The 17,855-nt window shown below is 43.5% G+C and overlaps 1 protein-coding gene across 1 annotated transcript; it reads right to left on the bottom strand.

Moving 5' to 3' along the window:
• Window positions 1-112: 112 nt before the first annotated feature.
• Window positions 113-14,572, bottom strand: eIF3e (eukaryotic translation initiation factor 3 subunit e). Its single transcript, XM_089563956.1, has 12 exons — window positions 14,443-14,572; window positions 13,985-14,102; window positions 13,780-13,897; window positions 13,624-13,669; window positions 13,235-13,339; window positions 12,730-12,855; window positions 11,186-11,310; window positions 9,903-10,020; window positions 7,636-7,847; window positions 4,437-4,539; window positions 2,690-2,818; window positions 113-254 (listed from the first exon to the last, which is right to left on the bottom strand). Exons 1-12 carry the CDS (start codon window positions 14,530-14,532, stop codon window positions 228-230), a joined length of 1,317 nt encoding a protein of 438 aa, XP_089420082.1. The 5' UTR covers window positions 14,533-14,572; the 3' UTR covers window positions 113-227.
• Window positions 14,573-17,855: the final 3,283 nt, after the last annotated feature.

The raw sequence follows: 17,855 nt of genomic DNA, 5'->3' as shown, positions 1-17,855 counted from the left end.
TCGAAGCTATCCCGGCTGCTGGTATATGTCTACCTGTAAATACTTATAAACACACTCTTCCCCGCTACAGTATAAATGAGTGACTCATCGCACAAGAGACAACACGCATGAAAAAAGGAAGCAACTTCTTTGTTTCTAGAAAAATCGGTCTGTCTGCATGAGTGTCTCAAAGAGTGCCCAAGCAGCCACATTTCCTGGAAACAGACAGTTGTGGTACTCTTCCCAGCTCAGTTTTGGGCTCCCCAGTGCGATGACTGAAAGAAAGAGAAGAGAATTAAGCATTAGCAAAGAAGCCAGCAGTGAACATTTTTTTCGTAAAATTACAATTAGGCACACTAAAACGCACAGTTCATTTCCAATTCTGCAGGCAGTAAATGTAGTATACATTGATTCCTTCGGTTACTCTACAGGATATCAGCACACAAAAATTGTAAGAGCCACTAGTATATTCAAGTTCTCATCCAGCTTTCCTGACAAAACCAAGTCACACAGTAAACACTAGAAAAGAGAGCTTACGTATCACTGAAATGAGCAACAATAAATGTCTCACAAATCGTTGCATTTTATCTGTACCATAATCACTCAATGGTATGCAAGCACTTTTTTTTTTTTTTGTACAAAAGAGCGGCTCAAAGTATGTGCATGAGGGTTATAAAAAAAGCTTCGGCGGGCACTGCCTCTCTTATTCCCGGCCACGGGAACCAAGTGAATGCTACACTATGGGCCCGTTCTCCGTAAATGAATACAGAAGCTTACCATTTTCTTCTATATGAGCTCACAGTTAAGGCTTTGTGCAGAGTGGGGAAAATAAGCAGTTCTAACCTTAAGGAGGTAGTGGTTTGTGATAGCACATAATACTGACTGGAATACTGGCTAGGTCGTGCTTCAGCCACTCAGAAGTTTTCCCACAGCCAAATGGACCATCCTCGACACCACTAAGGCAAGAGGCCTCTAAACACTCACAGAAGGTTGCCAACACTCTTTTTGCCAAAGAGTCACAAATCGTCCTTCAATCAGTAACCCACACACTGAACATTGCAATGTCTCAATGCAGGAAACAGCAATTAGCACAACTAAATGCTGCAGGCTGATGATGACTGCAGATCTTAAGGGGGGACACTGGTCTTAGACCTATTTTCCTTACCTTTAGTCCAATCCTAATAAAACTGTACCACCTTGCTCAGTTTTTTATACTGATTTCAGCAATGAAATTACCTTTCACATAAATTAGTCGGTTCCCAGGATAATTAATTTTAATTAGCCATTCATTAGTACCTCGGTTCAAAAGAAACTGCTCAATAAAAAATCATTTTTAATCCATGGCTACATAGTATGGTGATTAAAGAGTGCAATAATCAAAACCATTTTTCCTTATTACCCTCATTAGTAATTTTACAGCACTTGAAATATCAACGTTCAAGGTGTGAATGTAATGCATCGATAAACTGTGAAATTATAAATTTTGAAGTGTGATTGAACAAATCTGCTTCGATTATTGCACACACTGTGTCTTCAGCTTCCCTTAGCAAACAATATGACATGTCTATCTGTCCTAGATGTTGAGATATCGACATAGTACTAAGACAGCCAGATGTCCAAAATTTTCATGCCATTAAATTGTCTGCTCCTGCATAAATTCAGCCCACACGATTATCTGAATTTAATATTATGGTCAAAATGCTGGTTTCTTAAGGGAAAAAATTTGTACGGTTGGAAAATAATAGCTGCAGATTCCACAAATCTCACTTTTTGAAAATCGATTTTTTGGTCATTTTTTGGCCTCAAAGACCAGTGTCCCCCCTTAAGATGAAAGGGCAGCTGTGGCCAATGAGTGCGAACAGCAAGCTTAATGGTCAATGTGGGTTTCTAAGATGCGTTCTGTTGGTGAATTATCTAAAACTTGCAATAGAACATGTTGCGCATAAGGCCTGCAAAAAGTTATTATTTATTCAATCTTTCAGGAAGCTGCCCAATTCCATGCAGCAAGGAATAAGCCCATCTCACCTACAATGCAATCAATGGATGGAAGGCGACTGACTGACAGTGTAATCATGCTAGCCTCATAGATGCGCAACAACAAAAAGAACACTGGCAGTACTACAGATTGCTTCCGAAAGCCTGTACTTCAACAGTTGGCCTTTTCCAGGAAGTAGCTTCTTTTGTCTTTAGGTTAGAGCCTGGTAATCCTTTGATGCAAGCCACCTCCAATTTGCCTTTAGTGTCCGTATGAGTACTGACCAATATCAGTCAGGCCAGCCTCATGCAGCCACTGGTCGACCCAGAAAAAGCGAAAAGCCAACGCCTGGCCTGTAGAGGCCTGAAAATACATCACCTACGCCCGCCTCCTACCATTTTTATGCCTCAGATGTTGCAAATTTAAAGGGACTGTCAGAGCATGCAGAAGTTTGCCTTCTGGGCTCGAATGACCAAGGGGCTCTTGATAATCTAAAAAGTACCAGCTATAATAAAATACAAGAGTCGCCATCACTGTCCGTTCTCACAAGCAAACTGCGGGTACGTCTAGATCCCTTAGGCCAGGCTACACAAGTTTTTAAATGCGTGGTGGGAAAAAAAAAGGCGGTCCAGTTATCGCAGCCGCCAGACAAACATCAACGTAGTCGCATGGAGCTGCACAATCAACACTGGATGGAGTTGTGCTCGGTGGCACTGTGCAGCCAGTGGTGCTCACCCGGTCGGAGCTGCTCAGCCGGTGCTCCAGGTGGCCGATCTGCTGCTGGGAGCGGAAGTGCAGGGCCTGGGTCTTGTCGATCAGCTGCTGGTAGGGGGATACCGCCTGGGTGCCCATCACCACGTGGCCCTGCAATGCACACTCTTGCTCAGCACGTGCTGCCAATCACTCCCAGTGGAAGGCCCTTCTTATTAGCTAAGCAAAGAGGCGTACAGTGACATTGCGAAGAATCACTCTTGCAATGTCTTTTCATCAAAGAATCAATCAGTAATCCATTCACAACAGCACAGTCTTTGACATGATTACAGTAACCAACATATATATACCTTCTTACTACAGTGGACTCTCAGTAAATCGAAGTCCTAGTCAATTCGATCTGACACTTTACTGCCGCCAACACCAAGTGTATTCAAAAAGACTTCAGGTAATCCAAACTCTGTGTAATTAAATCAAACTGCATAATTAAACCAGACTTCCACCCCTTTCGAACAATGAAGTCATATTTGAAGGGCGAGCATTTTCCAGATGATGACCCTGATTTCTGAAGTCACAACGTGGTTTTTGGAGCAACCTGTTGACTTCTACAAGCGAGTTGTTTATAGTTGCATAAAAAGACGGGAGAAATGTGTGTCCTTGGGTGGCACGTATGTAGAGAAGGACTAATAAATCTGCAAAGTTTCGTTGCTCTCCGTCCACAGGAAGTGGGTCAGGGGAAATCTTTGTTGAACGCCTCTCGCAAACAAGAGTAGGAATTGGATGGATGCGTGAGGTGACACAAAAAGATACGATTTGAAAGCACCAAAACTACAGGAACAACAAAGTTTGCAGATGCTGAATCCCAGGTTCAAGCAGGAAGTCTGGTATAGCTTGGCCAGGAAAATCTTGGTAATTCGACGTCACTGGGAGCGCGAAAAACATTTTAATTAAGCAGAATTATCAGAGATGCTGGTAACTTAACTCCCTAACCACAGCACAGCACACACAGAAACAGAATGGTCGTGTCACAGGACACACAGTGACACTGCTGGGGGTAGATGGGTGCTTCAATACCACCAGTGCCTCTATCTTCACAAAATGGCGAGAGCACGTAACCTTCCAAACGGTATCCCTAGCTGCATAGCAGTGAAGCACGTCTTCTCCTCTGCAGGCATATGCTTTTCGAGCTGAAAGTACTGGGGCCGAGGCGCATTACCTATCAAGCATCAGCACTGCTCTGTGGCGTCGCTTTGCAGCTTTGAAGAGCTGTTGCTTCACCGGGTTTGGAGCAAAATTGCGATTGGGGCACTCTTGCATAGCACCCCAGATCTTCGAATCAAGCGAGTTCGAATCAATGAGGTTTTACTCTAATGATAAGAGGTACCACTTGACGAGGACAACGAAGACTAAAAAACAAGCTTGCCCCCCCCCCCAAAAAAAAAAAAAGTAGCAAAGCACCGCAAAGCTGAGGCAGCAGTGCATGAAGGACAGGATAAAATGCTCATCAAAACTAGCTAGCCACTCAATAACAATCAGCTGCAGCTGATGGATGAAGCCAACTACTTGGTCTTATTCAGGGAAAGTGGGAACAGTAAAAGTGTGATTGCTAACTGCCCACCAGAGTAACAAACTTTTAGTGAATGACCAGCACAACAAAATCTGTCACATCTAGGCTTGGTCTTGGACATGGTACACTGTCACAGTTTGCCATGTCCGCAAACCCACCGGCTCCTGAACAACCAACAATCCGAGAGAGAGAGAGAGAACGTACCAGCTTCGAATCGATCTTGGCGTCGAGGTGGGCGTTGCGAATGAGGTTGACAATCCATTTTTCGGCTGCTTCCGGGGTCATGTTGAGCTTCTCGGCCAGCATACTGTAGAGGGTCAAAGAAAGAAAGAAAAAAAGAGACAAACTTAGCCATCTTGATACGAGCCATTACTTAACAGCTTGCTATGCATTACACATTCAAAACTCATGGACAAACCACAATAACAAGTGTACACTATTCAATACTTAAACAGCTACAATCTTTGCACCACACCATCATCATGACTACGCCCACTGCAGGGCAAGGGCCTCTCCCATATCTCTCCACACCACACCAATGTAAAGGCGCTGCCCAAAGTGGACTCGTGTCATTCCAACTTATCTAATTCAAGCTTCTAGCTAGTTCAAAACTGACTTTGGTCTCACCAACATCACGTGTATTAAAAGGCTCCCTTAAATTCTAACAAACCTTGTATCCCCTTCAAGTTTCAAAGATTGAGTGACAGCTGTATTTTATAAGCAGTTGAGTGCTTCTGACTCAAACTTCTAGTCCCATAAGAAAAAAGCCGGCAGCTTGTGTGTGTGTGTGTGTGTGTGCATCTATACAAACATTACACTTAAACAATGCACCCAGGGACAGTAATGCTTCCACATTCCCACATGTAAGCAGTCTTAAGTGTGTGCGCGAAATTCTTTCTTTGTGCTAAGGTCTTGAACAGCTTTGCCACATCTCTGCTCTTCCATTTTTTTTTTCCTTGAAATTATGTACAGTAAAGCATCCTGCATGAAATAATATGAAACCACATGCGTCTTTGATTGCTTAAAAAAATACCATTTGTTGGTAACTTGAAACACAGAGCCAAACGTGTTGGAACAGGCCACTCGTGACACAGCTCACAGTGACATTTGAACAATGCTACTTCATCTTCATATTCATCATATTCATATTCAAGGCGCTAGCTGAATCTATTATAACCTACGGCATTACATTATATGGCACCTGCTCTGATCACAAAATGGGAGCCATAAATCGCATAATTAAAAGAACTGTAAATAGTATAACTTATGGTACTATGCTGCAGGAGGTTGATAAGGAGGAAATATACAGTAGGCTAGGTGTACTGGAAATGCGGGAACTATTTTATTACACAGTGCTCACACGTCATTACTTTACAAATGCTTTCAAAATACCCGTCAAGAAAAACGCTGCCTTAAGAAAGACAGAAGCTTATAGTAAGCCGCGCTGCTTCACGCATTATGGGAAAAAGATACGGAGATATTACGTACCACAGGTATTCAATACACTTGGTGAAGAATTTTACAATTTCAAAACAAAACGTAAAATGACTAAAGCAATAAGAAAATGGTGCTCATCCTTGCAGATAAATCACTGATGGCCTCTTGCATGCTATAATCTATTTTCCCTGTTTTTTGCTTCAGATTTTAGAGTTGTTTACATATTTTAGATTTGTTCAGTTGTTTAGATGGCTCATTTCAAGTTATGATGACGTCTGTTCATGTTTGTTTCCGTTTTTCTCGAGTTGCATTGCTCAATATGCATACATAATTTTTGTATAATATGCATGTACTAGTGTTCTTAAATTTATTGTTTTGTGGATATTTTTTTGTACACATTCGGTGATTCACTGTACTGCCTGAACAACCAACAAGCACCCTGTGCTTAGGTTGGACGGGAAAACTCATGTACTAAATGAACATGAATAAATTTGATTTGATTTATGAGAACTAATTAATCAAGGATCACTGAGAATAAGAGCAGACAGGGAATGAGTGAGAAATAAGACTCCAGCATCACAGTGGAGTTAACGACCAGCAATTATTCTGAGAAGAATCCTCAAAGTGCACAGGCATTAAACAGCACACGGGCATGTTTTTCATTCTGCCTCCACGACAATGAAACCACTGACTGGGACTTCATCCTGGCAACCCTGTGCTCGGAAGCCGAAATGTAAAATCCATCGAACCACCACGATGCGGAGCTTGTGAAACACAGTGCACTGCAAGCAACTCCTTTTCGTCTACATACTAACTGCTTTGCCCTGAGATAAGCTAAAAAATGCAAGTCAGAACGAAAGCCAGCTGTTCTTCACTGAAGTAAAAATTCCAAACTAATCCCGAATCAAATTTTACTTCTCTTTTTTTGTGCCACCTGTGAGGCAGAAAAAAAGATTAAAGGTGCACTGAAAAGGAATCTGAACTTGTCTTTTTGCCGCGGGAACTCGATCTACACGTTCCGAGCTTTCTTAGAAACTGCGACTTATTGCCCTGTGTGGCCAATTTCCCTAATTAAATCGAATTAACGTCCGGCTCCCACCTTTTTTTTTTTTAATTCTCCCTCGTACGGTGGGCGGAGTCGACCAACGCGTGGAGCGCCTTTCACCCAGTCCCGTGGTGGCTTGCCGCTCTGCCATCGGCGGAGTAATACGTAGTAGTCCGTAGTAGCAAATAGTCCGCGCATATTTTTTTTTCTTCGGGCTTATTTTGCGGCTATATTATCTGCGAATGAAACTATTTATTCATGGAAACCTAAAAAAACAAAATACAGCGAAAGCAAAGCCTCCACGGGACTGGGTGAAAGGCGCTTCACGCATTGGTCGACTCGGCCCACCGTACGAGGGAGAATTAAAAAAAAAAAAAGGCGGGAGCCGGACGTTAATTCGATTTAATTGGGGAAATTGGCCACACAGAGCAATAAGTCGCAGTTTCTAAGAATGCTAGGAACGTGTAGATTGAGTTCCCGCGGCAAAAAGACAAGTTCAGAATCCTCTTCAGCGCACCTTTAAGCTAACAGCTCAATGCACGTGAAAACTCGTCTATTACTAAGCCACTTCTTTTACCCAATGCTCACAACTTTGTGGGGGGTTCTCAACAACACAAGAATTGCAAGATGTCGACGAGTGAGGGAGGCTAACAGATTTGTTACTAGCAGTCAGTGCTGATGCCGCGGAAGTGGTCACGTTAGGCAGGAAGGGTTAGAAACCAAAACACACACACAGGGTTTTCCAACATGTCTATGCAGCCAATGGTGCAAGTGATGAGAACCCTTGCCACACAGCACAACTCAATTTGCAACAGCCCACATCCACTGCAGTGCGAAGAAATATTTTTTGTTCCTTCAAAAGCAGGCAAAACTAACACAACCACCCTCCACTGAGCGCTTTCAAAAGGCAGCACTGCGTACTTGATGGAGATGCACTCGTGGATGCGGCAGAAGGTCTCGAAGATGAAGAGGCGGGCATTCTCGATGAAGTCGTCCTGGCAGGCCACCAGGAAGAAGTCGTTGGAGAGGACCACCTCACACTCGCGCAGCTTCTGCTGGGCCCCGTCAAAGTCGAAGTTGACGAAGAGGCACTCCACAAACTCAGTGATGGGATCGTGGTAGGTGTACGACTCCTGCGTCGAGTTCCCCAGGCAAATGACAACATCAGTGGCACGCACTTACTAATGCACCCGAAATCACATCACATCACTTTATTTCCTTAAAGACCCCCAGTTAGGGGGTATTACATAAGGGGTGGGTACAGGTAGAATCAAACTTTATATACAAAGGTGTTATTCGTTAAATATGGCAGTTATGCAATTCAAAAATGAGGATGAACAGGTGGTTGCAGCAACGTCATGTGGAAGGCCGTTCCAGTCTTTGGCGGAGCGAGGAAAGAATGATGCAGCAAACGTTGTGGTATGAGTCTGTGGACGGGAAACTTGCAGGGGATGACCAAGGCGGAGTGAAATGCGTGCTGGAGGGCTAATGTAGGGTGGAATATGCAGTGAGCTGTAAAAAAACTTATGAAATAAACACATACTGGAAATAAACACATATGGCTTCCTCTCGGCATGCTTCGAACATGCAAGGTAGGCAGAAGAGGAGGCAAGTTTACGTGCAGCAGTACCCCTTAGTTGTATTCTGAAACTAGTGCCTTCAGTTCACTTGACACAAAATTTCGCGCGCTTTTTCTATGCAGTAAAGGTCGCTCCCTGAAGCAATAAAATCTCAAATCAAATAAAATTTTTGTGACAAGAGATAAAAACCTCTTGTTACGAAAATTCCACCAGAACAATCTTGAAAATACACTCAGCAGGTTATACCAGTAACCAGACCACTGTTCTGTTCAGTGAAAACGCACACAGTTGGCAGCAGGGTAGTCATTTGAATGTTCAGACAAAGAAAAACGCACTCAAAGCTATTTAAATTGTACAACAGGTGTCAAAAAACTCAACAAGTGTGAGGCGTACAAATGAGACTGACAGAAACTGTAGCTCCACCGACAATCTTGCATTTTCCCTATTGCTTGAGGCAAGAAAAGAAGAATGAACAACTTTATCAGCAGCATGACTTCTTATCTCCAGCCCAATCTGCACACGTCAAAAATGGCTATTCTGAAATATGGTCCCACCCCATGTCACTACTACAACACTGACAAGTTTTCATTCATTATGAGCAATTCTCAATGTGAACAATGTGAACAATGCCAAATCTTTAAATCACGGACTACCTAGGACAGAAGCAGCAAACCATGAAAGGCATCTTTAAAGGTTTCAAAAGCACTGAAAGGATCCCTGAAGCAATTAGTGGTAGGCATGTTTTAAAATCCATACAGGAGATTGTCACGAGCGCCCCCAGATAAGGGTCAAGAGCTCTGCATGAACCCTACAACTTACAGGAGCGGTAACACTCAAACAAGTTAGTACGGCACCACTTTGTGCCACCTACACATACATGTTAAAGGGGCTGCGAAACACTGCCTGGGGGAATACCGGCTATACTTCAGGTGGGTTCTTTATGTCACACAGATGCCGACTTAAAAAGAATTACAGGAATCGATGCACTGGAACGGGAGTTATTCAGTGAAGAAATTTCAAAATACAAGCAAACAAAACGCTGCCCTCAACTCGATTTTGGCGGGGCTTCCCACTCCTATTTCGCTCTCCCAATGACGGCACCTGGCGCAACCAATCAAAACAGCCTGCCAGAGCACGTTGCGGAAGTTTGCACTCCATGGTTGCCTGCTCTCTGTAACTCGTTCTTGCTGAGAATGGCAGTGTCGTTTCCATGCCAGAGCGCCCCTGGTGGTGTATTTTTATTTTACTTGCTTTGCAGGGCTTTTATCTAAGACAAACAAGTTGTTTTTGTTGATCTAATATAAAACGCAGACAGGTGACAAAATGTGTCTCTATTTATTCACACAATTTGCAGTATATTTACTGTTTGTCCGGTCATCAAGCTCGCGCCAGGTGATGTCATATCCGCTGCTAAAAACCCGCCACTGTGTGGCGACACCATCAGAGCCATGTTGTTGTTTTTGGGAGGACATTAAAATATTAAAAAACGGAATGTGCGCGGTATTACCGACGCTAATAGCACCATTATAACTCACTGTATGCAATCAACAGGCAAAACAGTTAACCAAGATTGTGTTTCTGGGGCCCCCTTAATGAAAAAATATCTACCTGCTGGATAACCTTGACCAGGTCACGAAGAGCATTGCGCTTCTGCTTGTTGGTGATGACGGCACACGTCAGATACCTCAGGATGTGTGGGCAGATGGTCTGTATGGTGTTCAGATACCTGGTAGAAAGAAGTAAACAAATCATAAACAATAACAACATTTCCTCTAGAACTGAACTATGATGATAGTGGTTTGATTTCAAAGGTACAAAGGACAGCTGGGCCAAAGAGTGCCACATCCAACACATTTTTTGGTATGCATGAGGTAAAGTCAACGACCATTTTTCTAAGCATTCCACCCCTGAGGCTGAGCATCAGGCCAGACGAAAGCTAGTACCCACTGGAAAACCAGCAGGTACCCAGCAGCACTGGGGATCGAACCCCACACCTCCCGCATAATCTAGGGGGTCTCTCATGCAACAATGCCATTGTTGTGGCCGCTGCCCTTTCTTGGTCGTGATCAGTGTCCTTGCAGCAATTTTAGCCCTCGCACTTTTCTTCCTATGGAATACTGCATTACAGTGTAACTGTACAACATCAACATTTAGGGCCGGCACATTAAAGATACTCTTTTTTTTCACAATAGCATTTTTCACAATAGCACTTACAAATCACTTTATCTTGTCTCTTACACTTGGCAATCTGCTTTGAACTTCTTGTGATTTTCTTTTTTCATTGCTATCTCGCTCTTGTGAATTGCTATCTTATGCTGCGTCGTGTGTTCACTTGTATGCCCTGTATATATTATTGCTTTTTTGCGTCTTTTTCCCTGAGTATCACTTCAAGAATTCTACTCCCTGATATGGTCATTTTTTGTGTTTTTGTGTTTTTTTGCGTTTTTTTTTTACTTTCTAGAATTAATGCCTTACGTTAAGTTTTACTCATGTTATTTCCTTAAGTGTACCTTTGTGGCCTTTCATTACTACAGTTGTTCCTGTTTCATGTTTTAATCTTGGTACTAATGTTGGTGAGCCTTGTATTGACGTGTATCTTTTGTTTACCACTTTACTCTGCTGCTTACTCTGTAACCCCCCTTACACAATGCCCCTATGGGGCCTGTAAGGTATTTTAAATAAATAAATAAAAAGACACATTGACATTAGCTTGGATTGATGCACCATCACTTGCCCTTGACAGAGCGGCTACTCTGTTGGAAATTCTAAACTGTGGAGTTTCCAAAGTGACCCAAATGTCCCAAAGCAACGTTAAACATGAGGTAGACAAGGACCCGTGTCTCCACAGCCATTCCCTGCCAATCCAGGCAACATACAAGTAGGAAACTTACTGTGGCTGCCCGAGGAAGAGCTCAATGATGAGGTCCCGGCCCTTGGCATGGTTGAAGAAGACGAAGAGGCTCCAGTGGATGAGCCAAGTGCGCTGCTGAAGCGACAGCAGCGGTGACGAGAAGTTCTGCATGAAGCGGCAAACGCCAAAGCGAAAATCAGCCCACTTTGCACTCAGCTGTTTTACACAGAACCGACACCAAATGCTGTCCTCCCAGCATTCACAGCTTTAAGCACATGACGCATCTACAGAGAGACATTACGGCTTCAGCAAGCACTTGTGCTCATTAAACGGCACTGCTGTAGCAATAGCGTTATACTTTAATCAACCTTCAATTGCACAGATGGAGTAAGGATGAAACACAAATCAATATCTAGAGCCAGCACTGCCAAATGAAGACCCGTGGCAAGAACTGTGCTAGAGAGTTGATGCAGTGAAGTAGAGTGCACAGATAGAAAGGCAACGTTTCAATGAAGGTGCAGCTGGAAAAAAAAAAATGCATACTGAATGTAAACAATGTGCACTTTTGAGCCTGCAGAGTTATGTCGAATATTTCGGCAATTCTTTCACAGCTACCACTAACTACATTATAGCAAACACTAATGAATGGACAAGCTATGGCATGCGTGACCAACACAAAATAAAATTCCCTATTCACCAGTACTCTAAAAAAGGCACAACGAACTACTATGCACAATTTAAAGCACTCATACCTAGATTACCCGTATTTATTGGAGCTCAAGTCAAAGAGATATAATGCAAAAATCGGCCAATCAAGTTAAACCACAGTTTCAGAACTTCTGTGCTTGCCTGCAACATGACCAGAAGAGGCTCTTGCCAAATGTTGCAGCCATAACACATCTGTCCAGCAGTACTGATAACGAGTCCAGTAGTCCTTAGTCTAAGGAAAGCGACGCAGACCAAACCGCAATGCTGCACCTCGTCACTCACGTACAAGACTCATGCCTGAGATGTTGGCACCTGTGGGTTGCTCGTTATCACTCTAACCCAACTAACAACTGCTTGTTCTTTTTGTCTCTATTCTATCTATAGATCCTCTCTCAATTAATAACAATAAACGAGAAGCAATGGTAATAACATCTGTCTGCATTAATGAATGACCCATGTAGCAGTGAAAGCTGCAAAGCCCACAAGGTTTTGGTTTATTGGTTTATTGGGGTTTAATGTCCCGAAGTAACTCAGGCTATGAGGGATGCCATAGTGAAGGGCTCCAGAAATTTCAACCACCTGTGGTTCTTTAACGTGCACTGACATCGCACAGCACACGGGCCTCTAGAATTTGGCCTTCATCGAAATTCAGCTGCCGCGGCCGGGATCGAGCCCGCGTCTTTCGGGTCAACAGCCGAGCGCCGTAATCACTGAGCCACCGCGGCGGGGGCCACAAGGGTCACTCAGCCTGCCCCCGCACATTGAAGTCTAAAGCTCATAATTCCAGCCATAAATGCCCATGTAAAACAAAACACCTGTAGTAACAAAGTATTACTAAGAGCACGAAAGAGTTTCCCACTTTGCAAAGCTACTTACATTGTTGTCAATGTATTCCCGCAGTCTGCTCAGATCGTCGAGCGCCACATCCCAGTTTTGCATCAGGATCTCCGAGGCCAGCTTGCCCCAGAGATTGTTTAGATAGTTCTTGTCGTTGGGAGATATCTGGAACAGGGCAAATGAGTTAGCTAACAAACACGAGCACTAACAGCAAACAGGCTGCTCAAAGCATAACAGGATCAAGCTGCACAGCATGTAGGAGGCTTGCACGTGAAGTCACGGCGCCATTTTAAGCGCACAGCTTCAAAAGTGCAAGCCGGATCAGGTGGCAACAAGCCAATTAAGCACACAGAGAACCTTTTACATGTTCCATGCACGTAAAAACGGTGGCCAGCGTAGCTTATGTGCAAGCTCAATATAATGCAATTCAAAAAGCCATAGTGATTAACTTGTTTTTCATGGGGACTTCAAAATTAGAGAATAGGAGCATCAATCCGCTTTCAACTCCCAGTCGTATGTCATTGTGTGATAACTTTACACTCACCAAGAAGCGATGAAGGTACAAGCACTCTCCAGCACCTGTGTAGCTGCCAGTCTCGTACTGGTGCTTCGCGTAGGCATAGAGGCTGTCGATCATCTCCGGGTTGATCTGGTAATGACAGAAAAACCGCAAAACATGCATGAACTCCTTATTGGAAACAAAACATGACTGGCCATGCCTGATGGCCAACCCTCAAGGGCATGACAGGAGACACCGGGAAACAACTAACAAACGTCTGACACTTGAAACTATCATGCATTCACTGAACGTGTAGCCATAGAAAAAAAAAACAAAAACGGTGTAGACAGGAAAGTGAACTCAAGTAGAGCTTTTCAAGGCATTTATGAAAATAATTTAATAGAATCTGGTTTCTGTACGCTCGTTCTACTCACAAGATCGCAGTTCTGCATCAGGTAGTCCATGACTTGTCTGCTGTCCCTATTTAAAAGAAAACGGAGTTAAATTATCATGCCAAAATAGTGTGAATAATAAGGATTGCTGCGCTGGTCCTAAAAGTGCAACGTATTTTCAGCCAGAACTAAATTTACCTTGAACTCTGGATGTACTTGCACACTTCATCATTTTGACAGGCTTCGATCAAAGCGAGCGTCTGGGACTTCAGAACGACGAGCGTTTGCACGACCTCGGCTCGTCGCTCGATCATATCTGAAAAAAAAAAAAAAAACGAAATTGAACTTTTACCGTCTATTCTACGATGGCGCATGGTTTTAAGGCAGTGAACGGGTCGAATACCTTGCGGAACGTCGGCGTCAGGATAGCACATTTTGTAGACGTCGATGTTGAAATCGACCATCTTCGTGTTCTGAAGTAAGTCCAACTTGGCCTTGAGGAGGTCATCTTCGTTGTAGACCTAGTGATGGTAAAGAACAGTTAAAAATCACATATGTCGCTCTTGGTAGTATGGCACTTGGATTACTAGGTCAACGACTTGAGTTCCGCCGGTTATACGACACACAGCAGAGCAGCGACCGACACTACTGTCAGCACCTAAACGGAAACATGCCTACAGCCGTTTCCAGAAAAAGTACGAGATTTAATGACTGAGCCACGTTAGACATTCTCAAACGCGAAGACCAACATGGGAGGCGATGCAGCATGACACATGGCTAAAGTGCGAACAGGTGTTTCCCAAGCGATTTTGAAGAAGCATACTTATTCTGAACGGCAGGAAGGATATTAAAAACACTCACACTCTTGTTCTGAAGGAATTCCAGCAGAGGAAATACCATATGCCGGTCTATGTACTGGCCGACAATGCAAGTCAAGTCCCATTCCGCCATTTTGACTGCGAGAGAGGCAGCCGTTGCCAGACGACGCTAACGCCAACCTCTGAATCTGTCGCTGGTGCAGTTTTTCCGAAAATGAAACCGAAACAAACGTAAATCCTCCGACGAGGAAAGCGCGGGCGTTCGGACGTAAACTTTCTGAACAAACTTGCACTCCTAAAAGAAACGTAAAAAATAGCGACTAATTTCTTTTTGGCAGCAACGCGCGTTGTCTTGGTGAATTAATAGAGCACTTAGCAGGGCCATTTGGTACATTTCACAAAATTAGCAGCGCAACAAACGGGACCAAGTAGAAGACACAGACAGCAGCGCTCACACTATTTAGTGAAATAATTTTATTGCAGCAACATAGTATTGCTGTTATGTTATAGCAGCAACAGCAAAGAGCACTGAAGCAACCCTTCTGTAACCTTGAATTGAGTAGAAACACCAAATTTTAGTTGTTTTTTTCTCTGTAGAATGATGCGCAGCACATTAGAAAACATAGACAGTTACGTGGAATGCGCCAACAAGCAGCGAATACTTTATAATAAATTTTTTTATCTTATGCCTTTTGGGTTTCGGTTTCAGCAGCTAAACGACGACTGCGACGCCAAACGGGCTCAGGTCAAATGAGGAATACAAAAACTGCAGTGTGTTTGCTGCTTTTTTTTTTTCCTTTTAATTCACAGCAACTCTTAAGATGGGATCACAAAAAATAACAAATAGCGATTATAATAAAGTTTTGCATGTTTCACATGAGCTGAACATGTCTTGTGCGGCGCAGCCGCCGTTCGGCTTTTGAAATAAAAACCGAAGCGACACGAGAAAAAAATTCAGTTGCAAATTATTCAGCTGCCGTCGCTATAGCCGTAGGTGAATTTCCCGTCGTTACTTATGTATACCATGGTCCAGCGCATCACTCCAAAGGAAAAAATATACACCCAAAACTTTGGTGCTTTTTCTCACAGCAGAAGCGTAACGTAGCAGGGAGTTATTATTATTATTATTATTATTATTATTATTATTATTATTATTATTATTATTATTATTATTATTATTATTATTATTATTATTATTCCTAATACTCCTAAACGGAAATTAAGGAAAACAATTCGTTATTATGTGCCGCGCAGTGTAACTAGATACGGAAAAGCAAGGCGCTGTGCTTATGTACCTGAAATCTTTAATGAATTACCGGATGAAATTTTTGCTGTAACTTCTATGCGTGACCTGAAGATGCATCTGAAAGCCTTGTGTTGATCTTGGTTTTCTTCTGTTAGAGTGAAGTTATGCTTAAAATGTTCGTTATTTCATTTATTTTTATTTTGACGTATACTCTGGGTTTAGAGTTGAATTTCTGAATACTTGTGCTGTTAACCTGTGTTTTCCAATTTTTGTTTTTTTTTTTTTTGCTCTCGTTTGGGTGTAACGAGAAGCGTTACTGTATCTATTGCCTTTTTTGTAGTCCTGGCCGTAACTGCCGGGCCCAGTCACTCAAGCCTCTTGTTGGCTTTGACGGGCCTGAACCTTATTGTATTATCTACAAAGTGGCAATAAACATTATTATTATTATTATTATTATTATTATTATTATTATTATTATTATTATTATTATTATTATTATTATTATTATTATTATTATTATTATTATTATTATTCTGAGGGAGGGATCTGAGGTGGATTTCTTGTATCCGGGTGGGGCTGCATGCTTTCTGAAGAAATTGCTGTGTGCATCCAATTCGGTTTTTACCCCCTCTTAATTTCCGATTAGCATAGTGCTTTCAAAGTGATCCGCATTCCTGGTACCCTCGCTTATTTCTCCAATAAGTTTGGTTTGGTTTATTGGGGTTTAACGTCCCATAGCGACTCAGGCTATGTGGGACGCCGTAGTGAAGGGCTCCGGAAATTTCGACCACCTGGGGTTCTTCAACGTGCACTGGCATCGCACAGTACACGGGCCTCTAGAATTTCGCCTTCATCGAAATTCAGCCGCCGCGGCCGGGATCGAACCCGCGTCTTTTGGGCCAGCAGCCGAGCGCCGTAACCACTGAGCCACCGCGGCGGGGCTATTTCTCTAATAAGGATTTACTCCATTTTTGACCGGAGTAGCCTTCTCTTCGCCGTCGTTAGCATAAAAAGCAATGAAACCAGAGACCAGCATTGTTCTCTCACCATGTCTTCGCTGCTTGCGTCACAGGCAGTAGCTTGAGGGAAAGGAGAAAACCTCGCCACAGATAGGACGACGGCCGCCTCTTCCGCCTCTTCTGTGGTGCTGTCTATCATGGAGCAGCTGTTCTTAACTGTCCCAAATTCTTCTGTGACGACTGCAGTCATGGGTGCCTCGTGATCGTGTTCTGCAGCGCCTGTGTACACGTCCTGGGGAATGGTCAATCAACCTTTCAGCCAGTCCCGTGACGGCTTGCCACTCTGCCATCGGCGGAGTGATACGTAGAGATCGACGAAAGCAGAGTCCACGCGTATTTTTATTTCCGTGGGCCTAATTTGCGGCTATGTAGCCTCTGACTGGATCTATTTATTCACGGAAACCTAAAAACAAAATAAAATCAAAAGCGAAGCCGCCACGCGCGACTGGCTGAAAGGCCCTCCACGCGTTAGTTGACTCCTCCTACCGTCTGCGGCGGGTTCAAATAAAGGCGGGAGCCGGGACGTTTAATTAGATTTAAATTAAGGAAATCGGCCGCACAGGACAATAATTCGAAGTTTCTAAGAATGCTCGGAACGTGTAGATCGAGTTCCCGCGGTGAAAAGACGAGTTCAGATTCCTTTTCAGTGCACCTTTAAAGAGCTCGGGTCGCACAAAATCCGGCGCCGTTGATCATGAGCGAAAGATCCCCTGAGAAGCAACTCCAGCAAACCAAAAACCTCTCAAAGACGTCTATAGCTAGACGTCTCTGAGAGGTTTTTGGTTTGCTGGGAACCTAGGAGGCAGGTGTGCCGCCTAGGTCACGTGACCCTGCGGCAGCATCACAACCTGCCCACCGGATAGTGAGCGAACTGCCCACCGTGGCAGGCGGCAGGTAAATTAATGATTGGTCACTCGTGAAGAGCAGCCTGGATCGCACGAGGTCCACCGGTGGCACGACCTGCTGCGCAAGTGGTATGAGGACTTCTAGGTATCTATAAATGTAGTGTAGAGAATGACCAATAGGGGATATTCAAATTTCCGCAAGTGCGCTTTCCCGCATAATAATGTTGTCCCAAACAAGATGGCTGACCATGCGTTTCCAGCTGAAACAAAGCAAGAAAGACTGGTTTTTTGTTAGATTCTTCCAAAATACGTTTCTTACATTCTATTCACACCTTTAGCGCCTGTC

Source organism: Amblyomma mixtum, chromosome 10, assembly GCF_055824585.1.
Source record: "Amblyomma mixtum isolate Tamu chromosome 10, ASM5582458v1, whole genome shotgun sequence".
NCBI lineage: Eukaryota > Metazoa > Arthropoda > Arachnida > Ixodida > Ixodidae > Amblyomma > Amblyomma mixtum.
The sequence above is the reverse complement of the archived record's forward strand: the minus strand, read 5'-3'. Positions and strand labels throughout refer to the sequence as shown.

Bases quoted from the DNA above. Each gene is read 5' to 3' on its own strand.
- eIF3e (XM_089563956.1), bottom strand. From the start codon at position 14,532: ATGGCGGAATGGGACTTGACTTGCATTGTCGGCCAGTACATAGACCGG. The intron at 12,856-13,234 runs GTGAGTGTAAAG...GCCCTGTTCCAG, and splicing joins TGTACCTTCATCGCTTCTTG to ATATCTCCCAACGACAAGAA. The intron at 255-2,689 runs GTGAGCACCACT...TCTTTCTTTCAG, and splicing joins GGCTGAGCAGCTCCGACCGG to TCATCGCACTGGGGAGCCCA.